The 26,281-nt window shown below is 49.5% G+C and overlaps 2 protein-coding genes across 3 annotated transcripts in view; both read left to right on the top strand.

Annotated features, from left to right (window-relative positions):
• KCNH6 (potassium voltage-gated channel subfamily H member 6) overlaps positions 1-6,929 on the top strand; it is a 34,076-nt gene extending 27,147 nt beyond the window's left edge. For both annotated transcript variants that reach the window (XM_064636770.1, XM_064636769.1), the window contains 7 exons: positions 53-305; positions 1,053-1,246; positions 2,680-2,779; positions 3,054-3,341; positions 4,029-4,209; positions 5,606-5,804; positions 6,168-6,929. In XM_064636770.1, coding sequence (XP_064492840.1) covers positions 53-305; positions 1,053-1,246; positions 2,680-2,779; positions 3,054-3,341; positions 4,029-4,209; positions 5,606-5,804; positions 6,168-6,455 — 1,503 coding nt within the window. In that variant the 3' untranslated portion in view covers positions 6,456-6,929. The remainder of the gene's footprint in view (positions 1-52; positions 306-1,052; positions 1,247-2,679; positions 2,780-3,053; positions 3,342-4,028; positions 4,210-5,605; positions 5,805-6,167) is intronic.
• A 1,655-nt stretch (positions 6,930-8,584) lies between these two features.
• DCAF7 (DDB1 and CUL4 associated factor 7) lies at positions 8,585-26,120 on the top strand. The gene is made up of 7 exons (XM_064636771.1): positions 8,585-8,965; positions 15,422-15,580; positions 15,893-16,004; positions 17,044-17,162; positions 18,026-18,235; positions 19,137-19,254; positions 19,753-26,120. Exons 1-7 carry the CDS (start codon positions 8,828-8,830, stop codon positions 19,923-19,925), a joined length of 1,029 nt encoding a protein of 342 aa, XP_064492841.1. The 5' UTR covers positions 8,585-8,827; the 3' UTR covers positions 19,926-26,120.
• Positions 26,121-26,281: the final 161 nt, after the last annotated feature.

The following is a 26,281-nucleotide window of genomic DNA, read 5'->3' as shown; positions in this document are numbered from 1 at the left end:
GTCCCTTCTTGGGGACAGTGGTGTGATGGCATCTCTCCCTCGCTCTCCACAGGTGCTGAAGGGCTTCCCCGACTGCCTGCAGGCGGATATCTGCCTGCACCTCAACCGCACGCTGCTCCAGAACTGCAAGGCTTTCCGAGGAGCCAGCAAGGGCTGCCTCAGAGCCCTGGCCATGAAGTTCAAGACGACTCACGCCCCGCCCGGGGACACCCTGGTGCACTACGGAGATGTCCTGACCACGCTCTACTTCATCTCCAGGGGCTCCATCGAGATCCTCCGGGAAGACATCGTGGTGGCCATCCTAGGTGGGAAAGTCCTTCCTGCTGAGAGGGCGAGGGGTGGTGGGCGAGGGGCAAAGGGTGGTGGGTGGTGGGCAGTGAGCAGTGGAAAAAGGGTGGCAGGTGAGGGTCACAGAATCACAGAATCACGGGATATGCTGAGCTGGAAGGGATCCACAGGATCATCCAGTCCAACTCCTGGCCCTGCACAGACACCCCAACAATCCCCCCCTGTCCCTCAGAGCGTTGTCCAAACCCTCCTGGAGCTCTGGCAGCCTTGGGGCTGTGCCCACTGCCCTGGGAGCCTGGCCAGTGCCAACCACCCTCTGGGGGAAGAACTTTTTTCTAATATCCAACCTTAACCTCCCCTGACACAGCTTCAGGCCGTTCCCACGGGTTCTATCACTGGTCACCACAGAGAAGAAATCAGGTCAGAGGACTTTTATTTGTCCTGGAGAAGGGCAGGCTGTTCCTCAGCCTCCAACTGGTCACCACACCAGTGGACAGGGAATGGAGGGTCCCTGGGGGAGGCCAGGGAGAGGCCACAAGGGAGTGAGGAGAGCAAGGCATGGCTCAGCAGTCCCCAGCCATCACTGATGACCCACTGCCCCAGCTCGGTGTGCCCATCAGTGGTGGCTGTCACAGTGTTATCCCCAGTGTCCACAATCAGGGCGGGGGTTACTGGGCATCCCCTTATTTGTGAGTCCCAAAATGAGGGCTGCTGGAGCTGGAGTGGGTGCCCACCTGTCCCTAACGAGCTGTCTCTTGGCACAGGGAAGAACGACATCTTCGGGGAGCCCATCAGCCTCTACGCCCGCCCAGGGAAGTCCAACGCTGACGTGAGGGCCCTGACCTACTGCGACCTGCACAAGATCCAGCGCGAGGACCTGCTGGAGGTCCTGGACATGTACCCAGCCTTCTCTGACAACTTCTGGAGCAACCTGGAGATCACCTTCAACCTGCGAGATGTGAGTGCCAGGGCTGCCCCAGCCAGGAGTGTGGGCAATGCCTTGAGTTTGGCAAGTGGGAGGGCAGAAGCGAGGATGTCCACAGGTGCTCCTCGATCACTTTGGGGGTGGATTGGCCAACAGCCACATTTCCCAAGGCACTCTCTGTGTGGTTATGATTCCCCTCTCTGTGTGGTTATGATTCCCCTCTCTGTGTGGTTATGATTCTCCTCTCTGTGTGGTTATGATTCTCCTCTCTGTGTGGTTATGATTTCCCTCTCTGTGTGGTTATGATTCCCCCCCCAGCCCAGCAAGCACGTGCATATACTGCATGTTCCTGGGTTCTTTGGAAAAGGTGGCCCCACGAGCCAGGTCAGTGGTGTTCTGCTCTGCAGCATTTGTAAATTATCTCCAGGACTGCTCCAGCCTGGGCAAGTCGGTCACAGACACATGTTTTAAGGCTGCTGAAGTATGAAATATTCTCAGGTTTCGTTGAGTTGGGTACCGGTTTCCTCTGAAAATTCCTTTTTAAATAACCAGGTTTGCAGTCCCTGAAAGGCTTGGAGCGTTTTCGCTACCGCTGTTGATTCTTATAGTTTATGACTGAACTTTGTCCTTTCCTGCCATTTTTTTCAGAGGCCTGGTAAGATAGAAAAGAAAGTCAAATTCCCTGCATGTCCCATCCCACTCTGGGATGTCCTGCCCCCCCTCAGGGTGCCCCTTCCCTCCCCATGGTCCTGACACCTTCAACTCAGTCTCAAGCAGCAAGGCCAGGCTCAGGGATCCCTTGAGCTCTGCAACCAGCCCAGGAGGCTCTGGGTGGGACAGGGCAGTGATAGAGAGCAGGAGAGAGCTGGACACCAGTCCTAGGAGGATGTGGAATGGGCTGCAGCCCCCATGGCGTCCAGGGCCATGGTACACGTGGATGAGACATGGCATCCACGGATGGGCTGTGGTATCCATGGATGGAAAACGGCCCCCATGGATGGGCCTTGGTGCCCACAGGTGGAAAATGGCATCCACGGATGGCACATGGCACCTGTGGATGAGTTGTGGCACCCATGGATGGGTTGTGGTACCCATGGATGGACTGTGGTACCCATGGATAGGTTGTGGTACCCATGGATGGACTGTGGCACTCATGGATGGGTTGTGGTACCCATGGATGGACTGTGCCACCCATGGATGCGACGTGGCATCCGTGGATGGGACATGGCACCCATGGATGACACATGGCACCCATGGATGGAACACGGCACCCACAGGTGGGAAATGGCACCCATGGATGGGCCTTGGTGCTCGTGGATGGTACATGGCACCCACGGATGGACTGTGGCACCCATGGATGGGAAGTGGTACCTTTGGATGGGACAAGGCACCCATGGGTGGGCTGTGGCACCCACGGATGGGACATGGCAGCCTTTCCCTGGTGACCAGCCCCTCTCCTCCCTCAGGCAGACAGCGTTCCCCGCTCCCCCCTCAGCGAGGAGTACGACTGCACCTACCGCCGGGCCCGGCGGCGCAAGCACTCGCCCTGCCCGCCCAGCAAGCCCGGTGAGTCCATGGGATCAGCACAGCCTGGCCTGGGGAGCCAGGGGAGGGCTGGGGAGTGGGATCATCCTTTAATTACTGCCCTGGCAAGCGCCCCAAGGCAGAGGTTGCTGGTGCCCCTGTCCCTGCAGACAACCCTGGGGGCACCCAAACTGCTTTCCCTCCCTCTGTTCCTCCCCTCAGGACGCCCCCAGCCCTACAGGCGCCCTACAAGGGACGGGGGCTGATTTTTCCACGTGTGGCACTCCCCAGATTAACCTGTTGTGCTGTCCCACAGACCCAGACACGGGCATCTCTGATGCAGAGCAGTATCACACCTACTCAGAGCTCACCAACCCGCAGGACCCGCTGAGTAAGGACCAGTGGGACGACGCGGGCAGCAGCACCTCTCCCTGCTCCCAGACCAGTGACGACGAGGCCAAGACCGGCAGCCCTGTGAAAGCTGAGCCCTTCCCCACGCCCAAAAAGGATGAGCTCGCCCTGCCCTCGCTCAGCCTCGTCACCCCCAGCACCGACCACGCGGAGGTCGGGAAGCAAGGAGCAGAGAGCAGCCAGTCCTATGCAGGTACCCAGGGCTGCAGCCAGAGCTGGCAGGGGGCTGGTGAGAGAGGCTTGGGCATGGGGGCCTTGTCTGGGGGCAGAGCCAAGGATGGGACGTGGATTTGAGGGGAGCCAGGCTGGTACCAAGGGTCTTTGCTGCCTTTTGTCCCCAGTTGTGTCTGCTCTATCCCTCCTGTGCCCTGTAGTTTCTCCCAGCACCCAGGGACCCCTCTGGGGCTGCTCCAAGGGGCCAAATGACTTCCATAGTTGTGTTGTGTGCCAGTGTGATGGACTGTCCCCGAGCATCTTGGGTGCCAGGGGGATGGATCCCCATAAGCCCCTCAGGTGTCAGGGTGATGGGCTCTCTCTGAGCACCATGTATGTCAGGTGAAGGCTCTCCATGTGTGTCAGGTGAAGGCTCTCCATGTGTATCAGGGCATGGCTCTCCATGTGTGTCACACGAAGGTTCTCCATGTATGTCCCAGAGATGGCTCTCCATGCATGTCAGGTGAAGGCTCTCCATGTGTATCAGGTGAAGGCTCTCCATGTGTGTCAGGTGATGGCTCTCCATGTGTGTCACATGAAGGTTGTCCATGTATGTCCCAGAGATGGCTCTCCACGTGTGTCAGGGTGATGGACTCTGGAGCACCTCCACGCCAGCGGGGCTGGAGGATGCAAGACAGAGGCGCTGAGGTGTCTCCTCTCCTTCCAGCCACCCCCCTGGACATCCCCAACATGTTCACCTTCTGGGAGGACCGGCGGCCCAACCCTGCCCCGGAGCCCCTGCAGCACATCTCCCTGGTGCAGAGCTCGCGGGACGTGCCCCTGCCCGGCGACTGCAGACCGGGGCAGATCGAGTCCAGGCTGGAGCTCCTGCAGGCCCAGCTCAGCAGGTGGGCAGGTCCACGGGGAACAGGGTCAGAGAGGACCCAGGGGGACTCTGGGCCATCACCTTCTGCTTTCTATAAGTGGCCACAGTGGGCTTTGTGGCAGCAACGCCACCTCCTGACCCCCGGGACGCCGCGTTCCCGGGGAGGTGGTGGGAGCGCTTTGCAAATGCAGCAGCTTCTCAAAGGGCAAAGTCCTGGCCCTGGCTGCAGCCCAGCCCCTTGTCTGCCCCTGTGCCACCACCCCTGGGACCTGTCACCACCCCTGGGATCTGCCACAGTGTCACCACCCCTGGGATCTGTCACTTTGCCACTGCTTCCAAACTCAATGCAATTGTGGACACAAAACCACCCACAGGGCATGGCCTGAGCCCTCTGCAGGCCTCCTCTTCCTGCTGCAAAGAGCTACAAGCATCCTCCTGCTCGAGCAAACAAGCCTCATGCACACTGTTGCTCTCTAAATAATAAAAAACACATGATTTTTCAAACTAACAGAGAGTAGGTTTAGATTAGATATTAGGGAAAAATTCTTCCCTGTGAGGGTGGGGAGGCCCTGGCACAGGTTGCCCAGAGAAGCTGTGGCTGCCCCTGGATCCCTGGAAGTGTCCAAGGCCAGGTTGGACGGGGCTTGGAGCAACCTGGGCTAGTGGAAGGTGTCCCTGCCATGGCAGGGGATGGAACTGGGTGATCTTTAAGGTCCCTTCCAACCCCTACTGTTCTGTGATTTTTGAACAAGAGGGAAGAGCCCACACTGGAGGTGCAGGTTTAAGGTCCCCAGGCAGGACTCACATGAGCTCTGTGGGCTCTGCTGCCCTTGTTGAGCTCACTTCACCACACACCCATGTTTTGGGTGTCTCACCAATGCTCCAGCCCAGCACTGGGGGACAGATCTACCCCTCTGTAAGTGACACCATAACTGTGCCCTGCAAGGGGGGCTGTGCCCGCTCCTGCCAGAGCTGCTCATTTCAGTCAGGGCCAAGGCAGAGGGAAAACATTCTTGCTTTTCCATTTCCTTCTATTACTCAGTTAAAAGTGGTTGGCACCAACCTGCCTTGCTCCATCTGTCAGCACAAGCTTCTGGCCTGGAGAATTGATCCAGATTAAAACTAACCATTGCAATTTTTTCCCCCCTCCAGGGTAGTTTTAGCTTTTTTCAAATCCCCACTCCAGATCCCACTTTGGCTGCACATAAAATTGGGCAGAGGATGATTGAGAATGGCAGGAGAGAGATGGCAGGATTGATCTCTCTGGTTTGAAGCTCTCTAAAAACCTCAGCGAGCAGCAGGCAAAGCATCATCCCCCTCAGGCAGCGGAACAGGCACCTCCTCCCCAGTGCCTCCCCTGCCCAGCCGAGGGGTGCAGTGGGATGCACTGCACTAACACTGGGCTGCTCTGTCCCCAGGCTGGAGTCCAGGATGTCATCAGACATCAGTATAATCCTGCAGCTCCTGCAGCGCCAGCTGTCCCAAGTGCCACCTGCGTACAGCCCCATCTCGCCGTCCTCCCAAAACCTGGCCATGTACGGGATCCTCCCGCGGAGCCTGGAGCCCCTCGCCCCCTGTGCACCTCTGGAGGACGAGGAGACGGCGACCCAGGAGCAGGTAAGGTCACCCCTCCTGGCTCAGCCCCTGGCTCTTCATCCTTCTGCCCTGGGCAGCTGGATCTGATCTCCCGCCAGGCAAAGCATAGCCAAACACTCGTGGGCCCAGGCAAAGCCCAATGGCCTTGACATGGGAGTAGATTTTCCCAGTGCGTGGCTGATTTTGGGGCACAGCTGCCACCCCCAGCACTGCCAGGCTGCCCCACCAGCAGGGAGGGGAGGGGGTTCCTCTAATCTGAGGCTCAAGCGAAAAATGACATTTTGGGGCTTGGAGCCTGGTGAGGCTCCAAGGCTGATGAGGAGGGAGCGTGGCTGCTTTGTTTTGCTTCTACCATAACCCACTGGATTCCTCCTTTCCCACCAGAGCCCGAGCTACACGGAGGTAGAAAAGTTCCACTTGAAATCCAGGGACTCCTTGTCAAGCGGGATGCACCTCTCCGGGTCATCCGACAAAACCATGACAGTCCACTCGGAGCAGGAGCAGCACTCCCCGCCTCTCCCGAGCCCAGAGCCCCCCCACCAAAGGGCACCAAGCACCCAGGGACTCTTGCGGGGCTCTCGCTTCCCTTCCCTCCCTGAGCACTTGGAGGCACCTTCCGAGCACCAGGACATTCAGAGACACCTCTCCGACCCAGTGCTTCCTGGAAGTTAGAGACTGCAAGGCGAGTCAGGAGGAACCTCAACTGCAAGCTGGGTCAGTTGATGTCGATTTTGACTGCAAGGGTAACACATTGGACAATGCCATTGGCTCAGGGGTATAATTTGTAGCTGTCTTCTGCCACCGTGAAAGGAAGCGTAGCGTGGCTGGATTCCAAGGTCGACGTTTTCCAGCGGTTCCCAATAGAGTAGGTTTCATTTGCACATTATAGTGAACCCAGAACAGCTCTTTCAGCCACCAAGGAGCTGGTTAGGCCAAAAGGTACCCACCGCCTCGTCCTTGCCAAGGCTTCCTCTCAAGAATGGCACAAGCCAAGCGACCGCAGCGACCACAGGAGGGCAAATCCACGGCTCTCGGCTGTGCTGGGAGCTCTCTGGAGCAGGGACCATGGGTTGGTACCAGGCTAAGCCCAGCAGAGCCCGCCGGTGCTGCAGAAAGGGTGGTCAGCACAGGAGGAGGGGGAGATCTCCACGGAGGAGGGGGAGATCTCCACGGTGTGGTCCATGGGGAGCTGCAGGAGGGAAGCCAAGGGCAAGGACAGAGGGCAGAAGCTTGTCCTACTTGACTGCCACTGAGAAACTAAGGGCCAACAGCTCCTGCCACTGCAATGCTTCAGCACGAGTCCCACAGGGCACTGACTCCTCCAGCGAGGCCGATCACGCCTCGCAAACCCCCCCAGCACCCCCCACACCTCCCCAGACAAATCCAACCGGTCACCGGCCTGGGCGTAAAGCACAAAACTCAAAAGCACAATCCCAGAGAGCTGAAAAGCCCCGGACACCTCCTGTCCAGCCCTCCCCGCCAGCTTCTCTCTTTTGATAAAGGTTTGATAGGTGCTTCCTCCCGGCCAGCCCCTCTCCTGGCAGCATTCCCGTAGGAGAAGCCCACGTAGCGCCGCCGCCTTCGCCGCTCGGGTAGATGCTGTGACAGTCCTAGGCCGCCAGCTCAAGTCATGTATCGAGCTCCCTTCCAGAGTAGTCAAACTGTGAGCATCTCTTTCTCTGGAGTTTTAGTGTACACTTTGCTAATAAAGATGTTTTTGGCACCTGATGCGGGTGAGGGCTGTGCTCCTTGGGAGCGTCCATGAAGTCGTCGTTCGTTCCTGGCAGTGCAAAGCGATAAATCTGCCAAGACTCCCCCAAAAAGGCTGTGGTCAAACCCCAGCTGCTTCATCCAGGGGGTGTGGGGCTAAGGGATCCCGTCTGCAGCTCTGGCAGGTCAAGGATGGAGCTGGGGGGGCTTTGCCCGAGGTGTGTTTGCAAGATCATTTCTCATACACAGCTTGCTGGTCGTGTAGAAAAGCTGTTCCAAATCTCTGCTGAGCCTCAGCTGCATCCCACTGGGAAGGAATTACTCGGCAAAGATCACACCAAGGGTCCTTGCAGGGAGAGGGGCTTCGATGGGCACAGCCCTATCCAAACACCCCCCCCCCCGCATCCCCTGTGACGGGACACGGCTCCTGTGAGGATGGGACCGGTCCTGGGGGGTGGACCCAGGATCACCCACCACGGCTCCCAAATGGCCCCTGAGAGGCGCGGACAGACCCCTCACCCCCATCGCGGGTTAAACCAGCCACCACCTCCCGCCCCCAGCTGATCCATCCCGGGATGCTGAGCCCCAGAAAGGAGCTCCCATTCCCCCAGTAAGGCGCCAGGCACGCGCCAGCGATGCTGTTGCTTCCAAAAATAAGCCCCATAATTAAGCTCCGGTTAATTAGAGCTGAGCCCTGCCCCGTCCGCCACCGGACGGGGGCGGGACTCGAACCCGTGGAGCCCGACTGCCCCCGCCCTCCTCGGGCTGGCGTGACTGACATCGCTCCCAGCCAATCAACCACCGATAAGGGCTCAAGATCCCGCCTCCACCCACTGCGACCCCCAGCAGCCAATAAGATGTCGAGAATGCGCGCCCCCGCCCCTGAAGGGCGGGGCCCAGGGCAGCCATAGGTCACCCCGGCCGGAGCGTGAGCGCCTGTTCTGAATGAAGGGCAAAGCAACCAATAGCAAACCGAAGCGGGCCGAACAGACGGGTGAAACAACCAATAGGCGCATCCTCCGCTCTGAATGACAGGAAGGGCAGCCAACCGACGTGAAGTGGGCGGGGCTCCCCGCGTGGCTTCCGCTCCCGTTGTGTGAGGGGCCGAGTCCCGAACGGGCTCAGCGCCGCCGCCGGGGCCACAGCGGGACCGGCTCCGGGAGCCGACCGGGACCCAGCCCAGCCCAGCCCAACCCAGCCTGCCCCGCCACTCCGGGCCGTGCCGAGCCTGCCCCGCTCCCGCCGCCGCCGCGGGGGCCGGGCCGGGCCTCCCCCACTGAGCCCCCGCGCCGCCGCCCCGCTCCCCCAGCCGGGGGCAGCCCCCCGGCCCAGCCATGTCGCTGCACGGGAAGCGGAAGGAGATCTACAAGTATGAGGCGCCCTGGACCGTGTACGCCATGAACTGGAGCGTCCGGCCCGACAAGCGGTTCCGCCTGGCGCTGGGCAGCTTCGTGGAGGAGTACAACAACAAGGTGGGGGGACGGGCACGGGGGCAGAAGGGGGAGACCCTCCTCATCCCGGGGTCGGGGGGCGCCTGGGCACCCCCAGAGCCCTCAGGTGCCCCCCGAGGGGCAGGGGATGCACCAGACCCAGGGTGGTCTCCTCCCTGCTGATGGGACCCTGGGGTGCTGCTGGGTTTGGGGATGGTGCTGCTGGGTTTTGGGATGATGGTGCTGCTGAGTTTTGGGATGATGGTGCTGGGTTTTGGGATGATGGTGCTGCTGGGTTTTGGGATGATGGTGCTGCTGGGTTTTGGGATGATGGTGCTGCTGGGTTTTGGGATGATGGTGCTGCTGGGTTTTGGGATGATGGTGCTGCTGGGTTTGGGGATGATGGTGCTGCTGGGTTTGGGGATGATGGTGCTGCTGGGTTTGGGGATGATGGTGCTGCTGGGTTTTGGGGTAACGCTGCTTGCTGCAGGGCTGGGGTTGGCCCCTGAGCTCCGGGAACAGCGATGGTGGTGGTTTGAGTCACGTAGGCACCGCGTGCTGCGAGGTCTGTGCGGTGCAAAGGGCTGGAAGGGGAAGGTGTGAGGGTGAGGTGAGGCTGGGTGCTGCTGCTGGAGGAAGGGGAGAAGGTCGCCTGGCTGGGGCATAGCTGGCTTTTTGTTCGTTCGTGTTAGAGAAAGCTCGTGGCCAGGACTAAAGTTTGTTGTTTGTATATGTATATATACATATATATATAAGGAAATTCGACTTTTAACATGTGGAAGAACTTCTTCCCATGGAGGGTGGCAGAGCACTGGAACAGGATGCTCAGGGAGGGTGTGAATCTCCCTCTCTGGAAACATTCCAAACCCACCCCCCCAGATCACTTCCCTGTGTCACCTGCTCCAGGTGACCCTGCCTGGGCAGTGGGGTTGGACTGGATGATCTCCAGAGGTCCCTTCCAGCCCCAGCTCTCGGAGAGTCTCAGGCTGTGTTGGGAATGTGCTGTTCCCGTTGTACTTCTTGCTGTCGGGGACTCCTGTGTGATAACTTTTTTTCAGAAGTATATAAACCACTTTCAGTGATTCCTCAGCACTTTTCCCTGAGAACAAGGGTGTAATGAGGCATGAGATTGTATTTTCAGTGTTTCAGGGGAACCTCACACAGGCAATAGAGGCTGTGTCCTCCTCTCAGAACACTCAATGCAGTCACCTCTGAGCACAGTTTAGGGTGCTAATCTGGTGTAATGAATCATAGAAATAAAAGAGGGATGAGGAGATGGATGAAGTTACAGAGCATCCAGACATTTGTATGACACTGAGGGTCTTGCCCATGGTTTTATGTGTTTATATCACGTGGCTTTGTCAAGGGGTTTAATGGAGGTTGTGGCAAATCCTGTCAGAAAGTTGGGGACTGGGCTCTGTGCAGGGGTGTAATGAGGGAGGGACAGGGGTGACATCTCTCAGGGTGGTTCAGTCACTGCCCTTTGCTGAGCACGTTGTGGTTCAGGCAGTGTGAGCTCTGTTGGTGAGTTGTCTCCCTTTCCTGGTGAGCCTTGTGCTTCTGGGAGTGCTGCTGGGGACAGGCCTGAAAACTTTCCTTTTGTTTAAAGACCAGCTTGAAAATGTTTTTGTAGTCTGTGATCTGAGGAGGTAAAATAGCAAATCTGCCAACAGCTTGTTGTTTAGAGGTGGCAGCATTGGTTAATAGGGGATATACATTTATGCTGCCTTCTCTTTAAGTTTGGAGCATTCCCTGGGGTTGCTCTCAGTCTCAGTGAGATCAGATCTGCTTTTCAGCTCAGGCTTCAAGTGTAAAGCAGCTGAGTCAACCCCCTCCCTTCTGCCCTTCACACTCACAGTTGTAGCAGACAGAAATTGTGTAGGACTATGTAAATTATTGCTGTCTGTAAATATTCCCCAGGGCTTCTCTTGACCTCTGAGCTCCAGGAATAACGATTCTGTTGACTTCAGTCCACAGAAGCACCACATGCTGTGAGGCCTGAGTGGTGTAAAGAGCTGGAAACTAATTGTGTGAGGATGAGATGAGTCTGGATGCTGCTGCTGGAGAAGGAGGGATGGTGTATGATTAAAAATTAAACCTGGACAATAAATGCAGTGAACATAACCTTCACTTTGCTGTGTCTCTGATATTTCAGAGTGATTTTTTTTTTCTTTCTTTTGGGGATTTCTTGTTTGATGCTTTTTGTATGAAGGCAGTTAACAGGGAGTCGTCTTGGCTAATTGAAAGTGTTGTTATTGCTCAGTGTTTTGATGTTGTCTCCTTTACTTTGGGGACCAGAACACTCCCGGGAGTGGTGTTTCCCTGCACTGTCGTTATGCTGCCTTGCTATGACTCTCACAGCTTTGCTGAGTCCTTCAGAGGGTGATGAAACATCCAGGGAATAGTTTCATGCTCCAGATTGGGAACTCTTGGACAGGCACAGGTAGGGCTGTGCTACCTGCACACAAGTTGTAAACTCTTTCAGCTTCTGTCTGTGTTAGTGCTGTACCTAAAGGAGCAAAGGGAAAGAACTGAAGCTTCCCTATTTAAATATTCCACTGTGCTCCAAAGGGCCTGGAGCAGTTGGTTTTACAGCCTGACTTCTGGGCTTAACAGAAATTTAAGATTTTTGCAGAGTGTGTGTGAAGTTTTGTCCTTCTGCGTATAATTTGCCCTTCACGGTTGAGATGGTTGATATTGCAGCTTCTGACATCAAAACACACTTATAGGTACAGTTGGCACTAATTAAAAGGATAATGAAAACTGATTTTCATTTCAGCTTTCTCTTTGCACTGACAAGGTCCCAGTTACGTTTCTGTTCCTGATGTTGCAATGGTTTGTTCCAAATAACTGCCTTTCTTCCTTATTAACAAAAATAGTCTGGAATAGCCTAGCTTGCTTAAAGTCTAACCAAGTCAGTGAATATACCTTTTCCTTATTACTCTTCTGATTTAGGGTTTGTTTTAAAAAGGTGCTTTTAAAAAGACTTAATGTCCAGATGTTTGTTGCAGTAGAAGTGCTCACTGGGAGGGAATTACAGGGAAAGAGAGAATTTTTTTTCTTGTTTGTCTCTGATTTTCTGTTTCTGTAGTAATTACCAGAGTTTGAAGCACCCACAGGTTACATAAAATGGCTGTTTACACCTCTGCTTTGAGGGGAACTCAAATGTATTGGCTGCTAAACCCTAATTCCCTGCTATCCCCAATTCCCAGACACCTCCAGCCCCCGTGAACCCTCACTCTAAGGGCTGGATGGCACAGCCTGAAGTTGTTTGCCAAGAACTGTTTGAACCCCAGAGGAGTTTTGTTTCAGCTTGAGCACCTTTGCTGATGGAATCACTGGTACAAGAAGCGAGATGCCTTGCTCCAGTTGGAGGAATTAAACAATTTGAGGTGGTGTTTCCTGAACTTCTTGGGTTGGGGAACCGCTGTCAGGCTTTCTAATCCCTCCTGGATCACTGGTGTGATGGGAGGGAATGGAGGTGTTCACAGGTCTCACCGTTTAAAATGTTCCACAGGCTCCTGGCTCTGGCTTCTTGGATCAGGAATGACCTGTGGAAAACATCAGGAAAGGCTGATTTTGGGTCTCTGTGCAAGACCAAACTGGAGCCCAGTTTAGAAGGCAGGGACTGTGCTGTCCAGTGTGTGCTCCCATCACTGGAGTGGACAGACAGGTTTTGACCAGATGCTTCCCAGATTGCCAGCTTTTCCCAGACAGAACCACAGAGGGTTCAGGGGGGTTGTTTTGCCAGAAGGTCACTTGTTCTGTAAGATTGAGCATTGCAGAGAAAGATTGATTGCACATTGAAGATTAATTGGTGCAGTGACATCTTTCTGATTGTACATGACCCTAAAGTAATTGTGAAATGTCATCTTGGTAGTTACTAATTGGATTAAGGTGTTGTAGTTTTGGGGTTTTCCTAAAGTACTGAGAACTTACTTCACTGTTCCTCAAACCATGTAAGAAAAAGAAGCTGTTACCAAATTCTGCACTGTTTAGTTCTGTGCCTGATTTATGTTGGAGACGTGATTTTTTTCAGAAGTTAAGGAATGCTGATTAAAGGCACTTTATTGCTCAGATGCACTGTTGCAATTAAGCTTTATGCTGATAAAGACTTGGATTACGATAGCAAAATCCACATCCAGTTTTAGCATATCTTGATGTATTGGAGGAACAAATAAATATTTTGCATTCCCAGCTACTGTCGTGGCATAATTGCAAAACTAGTGGAGATCAAACACACTGGTCCTTGTTTTCTCAGGGAATGAGTTACAGGGAGATGCAGAATGGTTCAGATTGTCTCCAGGGATACAATGACAGGGACTTTTTCCTTAGCATCACCTCAGTTTTATCTGGGCTGGACCTCAGGCCCTCCCTTGTGCAGCAGCAAACCTTGCCTCACAGAGGGGACACAGAGGGCTCTAATAAAATCAGCATCCTGGAAATCATTCCATGGTTCCAGCCTGCACAAGGGGATGAGTGGAGGGATTCTGTAATCACTGGATGTGATCAAGTCCAAAGAGAAGAGTCACAGCTTTGAATATGCTGAGCTTGGGAAGAATGGATCTCCTCCAGCAGAATTCCTGCTCCTGCCTCCAGTGCCTCCTGCTTGGAGTTACTGCCAGTTCCAGTCTCACACCTGACCTGCAGCAGGGGCAGGAGCTCTGATGTTGACAACGCAGTTTGTGTTCTCTAACCCAGCCTGCACCCAGAGGTGTCAAGGCTCAGAGATCCTGTGGTGCTGCATTGCTTTTCCTTCAGTCTCAGAAAGGGTTAAACGTGAATATGCAGTGCAGGAATATCTCCATCACCCCAGTGAAAGTGGGCCCTTTGCTGGTTTGAGATTTGCTTCTGGTGATGAGGATGTTGATTGCTTTGTGTGGGCTTAATACACTGGTGTTGAGCTGCAAACAGCATAAGCAAAGGAGAAATGATTAGAGGTCGTTTGTCTTCTGATCCTGACCTTGCCACAAGATTTTCTATCACCAAGGACAATTTGCTTCCTTTGTAAAATCCGCTTAGTATTTCTGATCCCTCAAGGAGTTAGAAAGCTATTTGTCAATCACTTCAGAAGTCAGGGAGATTTTTTTGACTGATTTATGCTGGAGTGTGAAGGATAATAAGGAGCAGTTGTAATAAAGAGAGGGCAAGGCAGAAAGCACGGGTTTTAGGAGCATACTTGGATATATCTTCTAGTGTTTGTTATGGGATGGAAAGGATGGAGCTTCTCATTGTGGTGGGGCATTTAAGAGCATCTCTAAATGGGCTCATAAAACTGCAAATATTAAAGATCCACTGAAACATTTCTGGTTTTTCATTGGGTGGGGAAAAAATATGGTAGATTTCCAATCTAGTTAAATATGTGCTTCATTAACCACATTACTTATCCCAGAATATTTAGGGTTTTTCCAGATAAACATCTCTGAAAAAGTCCATTAAGCCAGGAGGAAGCTGCTGTGTGGAAAGTACTAGGAAGTTCCTACTGGGAGCAGCTTACACAGTAATTGTAGTGAGTCGTCCCCACAATGTTTGTGTTTGGGCAGCATTTCACACAGTGGGACTTTCATCCTGTTTGGCTCCCGTCCTCACTGCAGGTTCAACTCGTCCTCCCAGCACCGTTTGTTCTCTGAACGCTTTCTGACATGTCAATATTTTTCTAATAACATCATGTCTGGGACCTCAGGCATTACTTCAGGTGTTGTCATGACCAGGCTGCGTGGAGATGGTTTCTTGTTTGCTGTGTCTTGCAGCACTCTCGCAGCGGGGCAAGTTTGGCCCTTCCCACTGTCACATCACTGGGCAAAAATACTCATTTGGAACTCAGTCGTGTAGAATCTCGCAGCAGACCTGCTTTCTTGGTCTTTTCATACAAAACATTTGAATTGAGTAATTATTTTAGCTTCCCAATATTTTTTTTTAAGGTTTGAATTCTGTTTTACTTTCTGACTCTCTGATGTGATTTATCTGAGTCTTAATTTCATGCACTTGTGACAGAACGTTTTGGGTTGTGTGATGTTGAAAAAACATCATGAAACATTCATGAAAACTGCCGTGATCCATCACAACCTGCAGGGTTATGGCCAAGAATTCCATGATTTGGACTTTAATTGTGCAAACTGCAGCTTGTTCTGCTCCCTGAGGATGACACTGTCAGCATCAGAGTCAGAATAACGTTTGTGCACTTGAAGTCTGTGACTTAAACTGGGCTTTGCAATGTGAAAAAGAGAAGGGTGGTCTTTAATCCTTTAGGACTGGATTTCAGTTTGTTTGGGGTTATCTCTTCAAAGCACACCACTGTCTGGTGGTGGATACTTCACTTTGCTGACATGTCCCAGCCAGGAAGCAAAGCCTTCATGATTTCTCATTCCATTACCTGAGATTCCTTCTGTATTGTCCTTGAGGTGACAGAAGGTGTCCTGAAACACACTCAGTCTTAATGCTCTCATTAGAAATTAATGTTTTGGTAAAATGCTTTCTTTTAAATCTGGTTGCTCACAGGTGCAGCTCGTTGGTTTGGACGAAGAGAGCTCAGAATTCATCTGCAGGAACACCTTTGATCACCCCTACCCCACCACAAAGCTGATGTGGATCCCAGACACCAAGGGAGTCTATCCAGACCTGCTGGCCACCAGTGGGGACTACCTGCGAGTGTGGAGGGTGAGTAAATCCTCCCTAGGAAAAGATGGACCATGGCATCAGTTGTGTTGCATATTGATCTCATTTTCATTCAAGATTTTCTTTGCTGCAATAATGTGACTAAGTACCAAGCCTGTAGGAGAAGCAAAAGTATCACGGTAGTCGCTGCTTTAATCAACTTATTGAAGTTGGAGATGATGGTTGTGTTTTCCAGAGCTTTAGGATGTAAAGCTGAGAGGAAAAAACCCAGGATTAACTCCCCATGTTTTGTGCCAGTGGAACAAGTCAGGTGATGTTGCTGTTTAAGTCAGATACATTTCATTTTCTCTCGAGGTGGGTGAAACCGAGACCCGGCTGGAATGTTTGCTGAACAACAACAAGAACTCAGATTTCTGTGCTCCTCTGACTTCATTTGACTGGAATGAAGTGGATCCTTACCTGCTGGGTGAGACTGAGAGAATGCTGCCTTTTCAGCACACCACCGAATTTAGTCTGGTGGAGTCTGAGCTGTGACTTTGTGACCAGTTAATGTGGTGACTAACCCATGGACCAACTGCTGCATCATAGAAACTGCCATTGTCTCGGGTTAAAGTGTTTTAAAAAATTAAAATTATCACCTCATGGAGACTTTTTTTATTTCTTTGGATTGGAAGGTGCCCTCTCCACTACAGATGGGTCACTCAGGTTGGACTAGGGGTGTTCCTTATTTGGGGACAGGGAGTCTTGCCCCTCAGGGCTGCTGAGCTGCTGTTGCAGCGCTGAATGAGGATGTGCATCAACTCCTATGACTTATTTCAGAGTGTTCTGCGGTGGATAGACCAAGCTTTGCGTTTTGTGAAGCCATTTCAGCAGCAGCAGGAGAGCCAGGAGCCCTTAATTCAGTTGGAGGAGGGGGCTGAACGTTTAAGGTTTAATTATAGCCTGTGGGACAAATTGTGAATCCAAGATGACTGATCCAGAGGTTTGTTTCCCAGAAGAGAACAGCCATTTATGTCAGGGGGGATTTGCCCAGAGATTAACAGTGATAATATGTCTTAGTAATTATTTACTACATGATTTATTTTTTGTGTGTTCCATCTCTCATCTCTTAAGAGCTTTACTGCAAACCCCACCTTCAGTCCAGAGCAACAATCAATTAATAATAACACGCTATCACAACACTGATTGAATTTTGGTTTTGGCATGCACATGAGATGGGCAGGATGGGAAAGTTCATCTCAGACTTGCATCAGGCTTCCAAATAGATTGAAGCAGACATGAGCTATTTACCCTTTATTCCTGTGTGGAAGGCTGTTCCTGCAGCTAAAAGGTTTGGGTCATTGAAATGCAAGGAGGGCTGTTGGCTGTTTGACATTCTTGGGTTTAATTCTATTCTCGTGGCTATTTTGATCTGTAGATGTTGGGGGATATTACATTAATCCAGGCATTGATTAAATCATTTGGGATAATATCAGTTTTGCTAACAGAAGCTTTTTTTATTTCAGGTACCTCAAGTATTGACACAACCTGCACTATTTGGGGTCTGGAGACAGGACAGGTTCTGGGAAGAGTAAATTTGGTCTCTGGCCACGTGAAGACCCAGCTTATTGCACATGACAAAGAGGTGATGGGAGTTTTTGATTGTTGGCATTGACTCTTCTTAAAGCAGTAGAAAAGGAACAGAACTTTTCCATTTTTCTCTTTTTTCTTGCAAAATGTAATGGTCTGAAAAGATCATTTATCTAATGTTAAGTTATACAGTTTTGAGTACTTAAATGCTATTGGCAATTGAAACTACTCTTTTTACTCATCATAGACTCTGGACTGGAGCTCTTGTTTTACCAGGTTATGCTCCAGAATATTTTAGGCAAATGAGATAAAACACCAAACTGGACTTGAAATCAGCTGTACATCAAAGGCAATAAACAACTTGCAAGATTCTCCCATTTTAACCTATTAATATTCATATGCAATAATATAAATAACATCATATATCAATTTTCAACAATAATATAAAAAATCCGAGTCTGGGAAATTGATACATTTTAGTTTCAGTGAACGATACTAAATTAAATTTATTTAAATTTAATAAAGGTTGGATTGGAAGGTGCCCTCTCCACTACAGATGGGTCACTCAGGTTGGACTAGGGGTGTTCCTTATTTGGGGATAGGGAGTCTTGCCCCTCAGGGCTGCTGAGCTGCTGTTGCAGCGCTGAGTGAGGATGTGCATCAACTCCTGTGACTTATTTCAGAGTGTTCTGCGGTGGATAGACCAATTTATTTAAATTTAATTTAATAACGTAAACATATGTGTAAGTGGGGGCTTTTTTTCCTCCTTTTGGCAAACGCAGCAGCTGAAAACTTGCTGGGAACATGAAGTCTTTGGCAGAACGGGTCACAAGTGGCTGTGCTGCCCGTCCATCAGGTGATTTTTGCTGGGAGTGGGGAGGCCCTGTGCTGTCTGGAGCTGTGTGTGTCTGTGTGCAGGTGTATGACATCGCCTTCAGCCGGGCAGGGGGAGGCAGGGACATGTTTGCCTCGGTGGGAGCGGACGGCTCCGTGAGGATGTTTGACCTGCGTCACCTGGAGCACAGCACCATCATCTACGAGGACCCCCAGCACCACCCCCTGCTCCGGCTCTGCTGGAATAAGCAGGATCCCAACTATCTTGCCACGATGGCCATGGATGGGATGGAGGTGAGGCACCAGCTCCTCTCCTGTAGGTGCTGCAGTTGGGACTTTTGTGGCTGGGTATTATTTCATAGTTCATAGAATCACAGAATCAGCTGGGTTGGAAGGGACCTCCAAGATCATCAAGTCCAACCCTTGATCCAACCCCGCTGTGGTTCCCAGCCCATGGCACTGATGCCACATCCAGTCTGTCCTTAAACACCTCCAGGGATGGAGAATCCACCCCTCCCCTGGGCAGCCCATTCCAATGGCTGAGCACCCTCTCTGCAAAGAAATTCTTCCTAATCTCCAACCTAAACCTCCCCTGGCACAACTTGAGAACAAGCTGGCAGTGGCAGATTAAGGACCAGTTCTTAGTGCACTAAGGAGTTAAAGAAGTGGCTTTGGCATTATAAACTTTAAGGCTCATATATATTTCAGAGGAGACTGTGAGCAGCTGGGCAATAATTTTCACATAAAGTTTTAGTCACCTTGTTCTTTCCCAGCTCAGTGTTTAGTTTGTCACCTGTGCTGCTTAAGGGAAGCACAATTTGTTTGCCACAATTTGTGGCATAACTCACAAACCCCCTGTGAGATCTGAGTCCTTTTGAGACACACAACACACTGACCCTCCAGAAGCTTTTCTTTGGGAACAGTATCTGCTTGCCAGCTGAATCCTTTAGGAAAGAGCCATATTTATAGCCTGAGCTCAAAATACTTAGTTTTTTGAAAAAATTTCTAAAAAATGTTTTTTAAATATTAAAAATTGCTTTAAGACTATTTAAATATTTTTAAATATTAAAAAATACTTTTAAATTATTTAAAATTATTTTTAAATTATTTATGCAGTTAAAGATTTATTGAATCTATCTTTTTAAATTAATAATTAATAAAAATCTATTAATTCAGTTGTGTTTTGTTTCTGAAGGTTGTGATTCTAGATGTGAGAGTTCCCTGCACTCCTGTAGCCAGGTTAAACAACCACAGAGCATGTGTAAATGGAATTGCTTGGGCACCTCATTCCTCCTGCCACATCTGCACAGCAGGTGAGTGTGATCTTACAGGGGAATCTGAGTCTTTCACTGCATTTGCAAAATCCTCTCCCTCCAAAAGGTTATGCAGTTCTCTGCCTGCTTTTTGCTAAAGAATAATTGCACTTTAGAAGCTGTTTATTAGTGACTTTCCTAAATTTTTACGGAAATAGGCACCACTGGAGTTTTATGGTATGGAGGTCATGAGCCCAAGTGCCCAAACTGCATCTGCTCTGGCTAACCCTATTTATTAATGCTCCTTAGGTTTTTTGCAGTCCAGTTCTTAAATGTTTTCAGCTATTGTGAGTTCCACTGATCTTTTGTCTCTCAGCTCTGTCCTGGATAATGTATAATGATCCAAGTGTGTTTTGTTGGCTGTATTTCTGGCTGGAATATGGATCAGGGCTGCAACAGCCATGTCCTATCTGGCCTCTTGGGCTATAAGCCTTGGTAGCCACATGTGGAGATGTTGTTACACTGTGACTCTACCCCCAACCTTCTCTCCCCGTGCAGCTGATGATCACCAGGCTCTCATCTGGGACATCCAGCAGATGCCTCGTGCCATCGAGGACCCGATCCTGGCCTACACAGCAGAGGGAGAGATCAACAATGTACAGTGGGCATCCACCCAGCCAGACTGGATAGCCATCTGCTACAACAACTGCCTGGAGATCCTGAGGGTCTAACTCTGCTGCTCCATGCCCCACTGAGGCAGGGCTGTCTCATTCCCCTCCCCTCTAAAGTAAGAACACCACCAGTCAAGTGGCCAGTATCTGTTGTTGCTTTGCATCTACTGTTACACGGAACTGTTACAAGAATCGATGGCAGGCCTCTCCTGTCTCTCAAGACTCTAAAATGCAGAGACGTGCTGAGCCTCTTGGACCTTCTGGGTTCTGGTTTTCTTGTCGAATTCTTTTTCCCTCAGTAAAAGTTCTGTATATTTGTTTGTTGACTGTATTAATAAGCTTGCAGGCTTTTAAGTTGCTGCATACGTCCATGTGTTTGTCAGCCAGCTGGGGCAGCACATCAACCAGTTTAATAGATGCAGGTGCAAAACAAGGTGGGGGGAAAAAAGACATTGATGTAACAGCCACCTTGGCAGGAATCTTTATCATTCCTGTTGTTGCTGCCTCTAAACTGTTTAAACGTTTGTATGTTTTTTATATATTGGGCTAACTTTCTATTGAGTAAGGTTTTTCTCCCTAATTCTTACTTTTGATATGTGATCCACTTCCACGTGCCCACAGCAGGACCTGTTCATGGATACAAACCACAGTAACACTTCAGGCTCCCTGGCAGTAAAGGCCTGCCAGAACTAACTGTTGCCTTGGCTCCCTGTACCTGGTGACCTGGGCAGAATTTCCTGGTGCTGTGAAGTACAAGTACTTGTTGCACAATTTCTTTACACTTTTCTGATGCTCAAGGCAGTTGTTACTATGGTAGGCCTTATTTTTAAATTAGAACTGAGTTTGTGTGTACCCTGCAGTTGTGTTAGCACACAGAACGGTGGTAGGTAGCAGAAAGAAGATCCATGCATGACATAAGCTCCCAGGAGGTAACAACTCCTGAAAAAAAATGTGTTTGTAATGGACTTGGGGTTGGCACTTCCAGTCAAATGATTTCCCCTCGGAAGACTTCCTATCTAAACCAAAATAAAATGGTTTCACACTTTGTAGCTTGCTTGATTGGCAAATAACCTGAGCAGGGTTTTGTGGTTAGCCTGTACCTTGGAGCTTCTTTGTGCTTGGCCTGTGTTCTGGGAGGTCTTGAAGGGAGTGCAGAGCAATGTTTTTGTGAAGTGTGTTTGCTTTGTACTGTCAGGTCTTGTTGAGTGAGCGAGATGGGTCAGAAAAGCTGCTCTGCTATCCAACAGAAAGCTCTCTCTGAAAGAAATCATTCCCTAATGCAATGCACAAAGGTGGATTTAGAAGGAAAGAAACTGTGCCACTGAGACCAAGGTTTGGCACTTGTCATCCTCTCCTGACTTCTGGGGATGTGCCCGAGGGCTGCTCTTTGGAATAGTGGATTGCTCTACATTAATACTTCTCGATCAGAGCTGAGTGGATTAGGCAAGATAAAAATCTTTGTTGAAGTCTTAATATAACACAGGTACTGGGATAAAAGCTCTGCAGTGCTCTCCAAATGAAGACATGACAGCCAGAGCTGGTCTGGAAGGGTGTGCAGCCCAGTTTCCATGTAAATGTCAGAAACTATCAGAATTGTCTTTCCACCTAATGAGTATTCACCTGCAACTGGAGGCAGTTTATAAATAGTAGGACACTGGCAAACCTGGATCCTGTCAGTTTGTGCAGGAAAGGCAAGTTGGGAAAGTGATTGCTGTGGAGCAGTGAGGCTGACACTGGGAACACTGTCAAACCCAGAACAGAATCTGCAAGGGTTTGTCATTCTGGGCAGGCAGAAATACCCTTCTGCAGGCAGCTTCTCACCCTGGAGCTCAGAAAAGCATTGCCTCAGGAATTTGATAGGAATTCATTAGGGACAGCTTTAGTCCATCACTGCTTTTGATCTCAGAGAACCACGAGACTCTCACACAGTTCCAGCTCACGCTGTGTCAGTGACACTCTGTGTTCAGTTGTGGGATTTCTGACAAAGCTTCTTTTGACTTGCAGGTCAGTTTTTCTTACGAGCAGCAGTGCTGGGAGTGGTGTGTTCCACAGACAGGTTTCAGCAAGATGTCAGAGCAGTGTTAGCCAAACAATTAATTACCACTTTTTACAGCAGCACTTCCTCAGAAACTGGAAAATGCTTCTACAGAGTGAAGTGAAAATTAGGATTTTCTGTGCAGGAGCATCTAATGGCATTCACAGCTTTAGGACTCATCTGAAATACAGGCTTGTCATGCATTGTTTAATTACAAGTGCTAGGGATAACATGCTGTGTTACCAAGAGGGAAGTACCTGCAACATTAGGACCTTCTGTGCCCCCTTTCTGCACGAGTCAGAGATGAATGTTTCTCTTGCTTAGCTGAAAAATGCATCTTTTATAATTGTATTATGCTTTAAAAAAGCTATAAGATAATTTAGTTGGAAGTGAAGTCACTAAAAGACTCCATAGGCTACACTAAAGGACAAAGGCAGTTTATTCCCAGAGGAATAAAATGTGTTACACTAAGATGATGAGAAGAGAGCTGGTATAAAGGGACCCAGTGTGAATAGCCAGGTAGATTCTCCTTCTGTTGGAAAACAATCCTGTTAGGGACCTGAAGAGGATCCAGTGTCAGTTCTCCATCCATAAAACTGCTTGAAGTCTATTTGTGGAATTGGGTGCTTATTCCAAACTTGTCAAAGGCAAGTGAAGGAATCTTGTAGGCTCCAGTGGGTTCTAAATAAAGCCTATATCCTGTTTGTTTAGCCAGTTGGGATACCTTCTGGATCTCCAGCATATTGCTTTGGGCATAATCCATTGTCATTCTTCACATGAAATTACATTTTAAATCACTAGAGACTGTTTGGGCACAGGGAAATGATACTTAAAATAGCTTCAAAGAAGTCACTTGAAAGGTTAATGACTGAAAAGACATGAAAATCCTCATGGGTGAGATGTTCTGTAGTGCAAATGGCACTTCCATATAGACAAGGAAGGGAGAGACTTTGGTGCCCTTTTGCCAGCACCTGCTGACAGTGGCAGGGTAGGGAATGCTCTGGTTCAGGTTCATCTGCAAGATAAAATAAACCCTGAGACTTATCACTGGAAGAACATACAGTTTATCACATTTCACCTGCCTAACATTCGATTAGATTGGGTGTAAACCCCCCGTAATCATTATTTTTCCCCAAAGTTTATAAAAAGAAATAATTTTGTATTTAATTTCAATTATTTGGTGCATAAGCAGAGAATGCAGAACAACTGCTTGCAAATGCCTCATATCTTTTGAGTATAAAGTAGCATTAAGGAAGGAGTGAGCAAAGCAGAAAAGCACGTGCTGGTGTTGGTCCAGGCCAGCCTGATCTGGGACAGAAATACTTCCCTCTCTGACTTAAGTAGTTGTGTGTCACTTCTCCAGGGGGGTTAATCCAAGATACTAAACTATTGTTTGGTTGTTATGTTCTTTTCTAAACCAAGCTTTCCACAGATTCCTACTCTGGTGTGGGCAACCTGTTGGCTCTCAGCCAGGGTGGGATCTTGATGATGTAAAACTCGTTAGTGAGGTGAAGACCTGCAGCCAACAAGGTGGATGTGGAACTGTGTGTGGTGTGGTGGCAGCTCTGTTAATTGTCTAAATGAGGTGGGCTAAGGGAGCTTGCATCTCTGGGAACTGTACTTCTGTGTGCAGGGATTTAAAAGGCAAGGATTTGAGTGCTTTGACAATCTATTTAGAAAGAAAACACGGTGGTTTCGAGTGCTACGAAAGGAGACTGATAATACAGGTTGTTCCTTATGGAACCTTGAAATGTGCTTAACGGGGGAGGCATTGCCTCTCATAAGTCAAAGTTAATGATCCTTTCAAAACTTAGCTGTAATTACTCTCCTGAATGTTCTGGATAATAGTAAAAAGCTCTATTTTTGCCTGGTGGTGCAGTGAGAAAGCTGCATCAGTCTGGAGTGTAGCTCAGTGCAGAGCCCAGGTGAGGGGAGGGGTCCCATGTACGGAATTCACAGATGTGCTCGGGCTTGTTTGAGATGTAAATGAAGAGCTGAGTGTGTCAGTTTTGTTCTCTTGCAGATGGCACTTTAACAAGTATATTTTTGGTAGGATTAGGAGGAGAGTCATCTTTTCCTCAGGCCTTTTATGGTAGGAGTTTGTCTGTGTTGTGTAGAAAATGTTAAATACAACAGCCACCAAAATCCTGAGCTGTGGTCAGAGTGGACCCTCATTTGTTTCTACTGAAAACCAAAAACATGAGCACTTGACAAGACTGTAAATGTTAAACTGAAGCTTCATGTTCTGGGCTTGACACCATCCTGTAAGACCAACCCAAGGGTTGCAGTGCTGGTGTCACCCCGAGAGTCCCTTTTCCTTAGGAACCTGATGGTGTTTGGGAATCCCCTTTTCCACCATCTGAACACAGTGGCAGCAGTGACAGGTTGGTTTTGTAAGGATGTAGCTGGATTATTTGGGTAACTTATTTTCGTGAGAGAAAGACTGCAGCTGCTGCCTAAATCCATAAAGCTGAAATTCTTGAACTCCTCGGTTTGTTAGTGGTGTTTTAACTTTTCCCAGAGACACTGAAAAGGATGAGCAGCAGCACAGCCAAGCTCTTGGCTCAGCAGTTCCACACTGATGGTCCCATCAAAGTCCTGGAGGGTTTAGTTTTCCCACTGCTCGTTAGCAAAGTGGTCCCAGTACCTCAAATCCACCTTGTGTTATCCTGCCAGTGAACACAAGCTCCCTCTGACGTGGACTCCCTGCTTTCTGCTCTCACAGCAATATTCCAGAGCAGGCCTGTCTTTATTGTCCAGTGGACATGGAAGGGAGGTGTCCAAAATCAGTTATGGAATGGGCAGGTACTGTCAACTCTGTCCCACTTTTCTCTTGATCTTTGCAGAGAATCCAGGGAATGAATTGTCTGTGGCACTTAAAGAGCACTTTGTGATGCAGCTGCACATCCCCTGCTGACCCCAGAGGAGTCAGAAATGTCTCTTCCTCAAGGATGTGGAGGGGAGTTTAGGATGCCCCTGACTCATTTTTTTAAGGAAGAGATCTCCAGAACTTCTGATTAGAACCTTTCACCAGCCCTAGAAAAAAGCAGTAATTAAAATTACAGCTAAATACCAGTCACTGGAGGCTCATCTGGTGATTCATGGCAGACACCAGAGGCGAGACCAAAAACACTTTGAGAGTTGCTGCTGCCTGTTTCAGGTGACAGCTGTGTCTGCCAAGGACCTTGGTGGCCTTTTGTGCAGCCTCTGATACTCAGCATCAAGCAAGAATTTCCACAGTCGTAAAACTAAATTTAAAAAAAAAAATCATCTGTGTGGCTTCCATCAAGTTTATTTCTTTTCAGAAAACCTGATGAAATGAAGAAGAAAAAAAAAAAAAAACTATTTCCTGACAAAATATTGTGGCCATGAGCATCTGTAAGCCCGTGGTCCAGCTCTCATCCCTTGGATCCTGTTGGCAAAACATGTGACTCCAGCCCCCTCTTAGAGCTGAGGATGGATCTGAACGAGGCAGAAAGGCAAGAACCAGGGAAGGACAGAGTCCTAATGCAGCTGAGCAGAGATGTGTTGCTTTTCTTGACAACCTGGGAAATAGGAATTAAGAAATCTACTATTTAAAAGGAACCTTTTTTTTTTGTTGTTGTTTTTCCACTTGGGTTGCTAGCGGTGTAAAATGTAATTTAAGCATTTTTGTTACCAGTAGCTGAGTAGGAGATGTTTACTTTTATGTGTGTTTTCCCTTCTGCTCTCCCCATTCACAGTCCCGTTGTGGTAACTTCCTGAAGGTGTAATCTTTGTAGCATGATTGTACAAACACCCATATGAGATTCCTGACTCTTTGTTCTCACTGAAGTATGTTAAAGCAATAGTAGTTTTACTTCTGTCCTCCTTTTCTCCACCTGCAACTTCGCTACTCCCCTGTCCTAGAGGAATCCTATTATCCTGCTATTCATTGACATGGATAACTGCAGTGTCCCTATATTCCTTTATTTTTATGGAGAAAACACAGAAGGGTTTGTTACAATGGATTTTAACACCCGAGTCATGGAACCATACTGTTGAAACTCTGTAAATTTTAAGGCAATTTTCTGAACTCGCTTGAAAGTGGAATGTTGCATTCTTTTATGCTATTTCCCGCTTCCTATGTAGTTTTATTCAGATTTTTTAACCTTCTTTCTAAGTTTCAGCCTCCTGTGTATTAGGTACAGTATTTTCTGCCTTTCATACTTTGTAATAAAAACGGAACATTTGTAGATCGACTGCAGTTCACTGTGTGGTGAGTTAAACCTGGGGGGAGCTGGGGACTGAAAAGGAGCTTCCTTCACTCTGTGTGGAGTTTGTTGCTGCGAAAAGGAGCTTTGTCTTGCCCCTGCAAAGCTGAAGTGTGTTGATCTCCCATCAACACCCAAACAAACTCGAT

This window comes from Pseudopipra pipra, chromosome 26 (genome assembly GCF_036250125.1).
Source record: "Pseudopipra pipra isolate bDixPip1 chromosome 26, bDixPip1.hap1, whole genome shotgun sequence".
Taxonomy (NCBI): domain Eukaryota; kingdom Metazoa; phylum Chordata; class Aves; order Passeriformes; family Pipridae; genus Pseudopipra; species Pseudopipra pipra.
This window is presented reverse-complemented; position numbering and strand designations above follow the sequence as displayed.

Coding starts and splice junctions, on each gene's coding strand:
- DCAF7 (XM_064636771.1), top strand. CDS start 8,828: ATGTCGCTGCACGGGAAGCGGAAGGAGATCTACAAGTATGAGGCGCCC. Junction 15,581..15,892: donor ACTACCTGCGAGTGTGGAGG/GTGAGTAAATCC, acceptor TTTTCTCTCGAG/GTGGGTGAAACCGAGACCCG. Junction 16,005..17,043: donor AGTGGATCCTTACCTGCTGG/GTGAGACTGAGA, acceptor TTTTTATTTCAG/GTACCTCAAGTATTGACACA.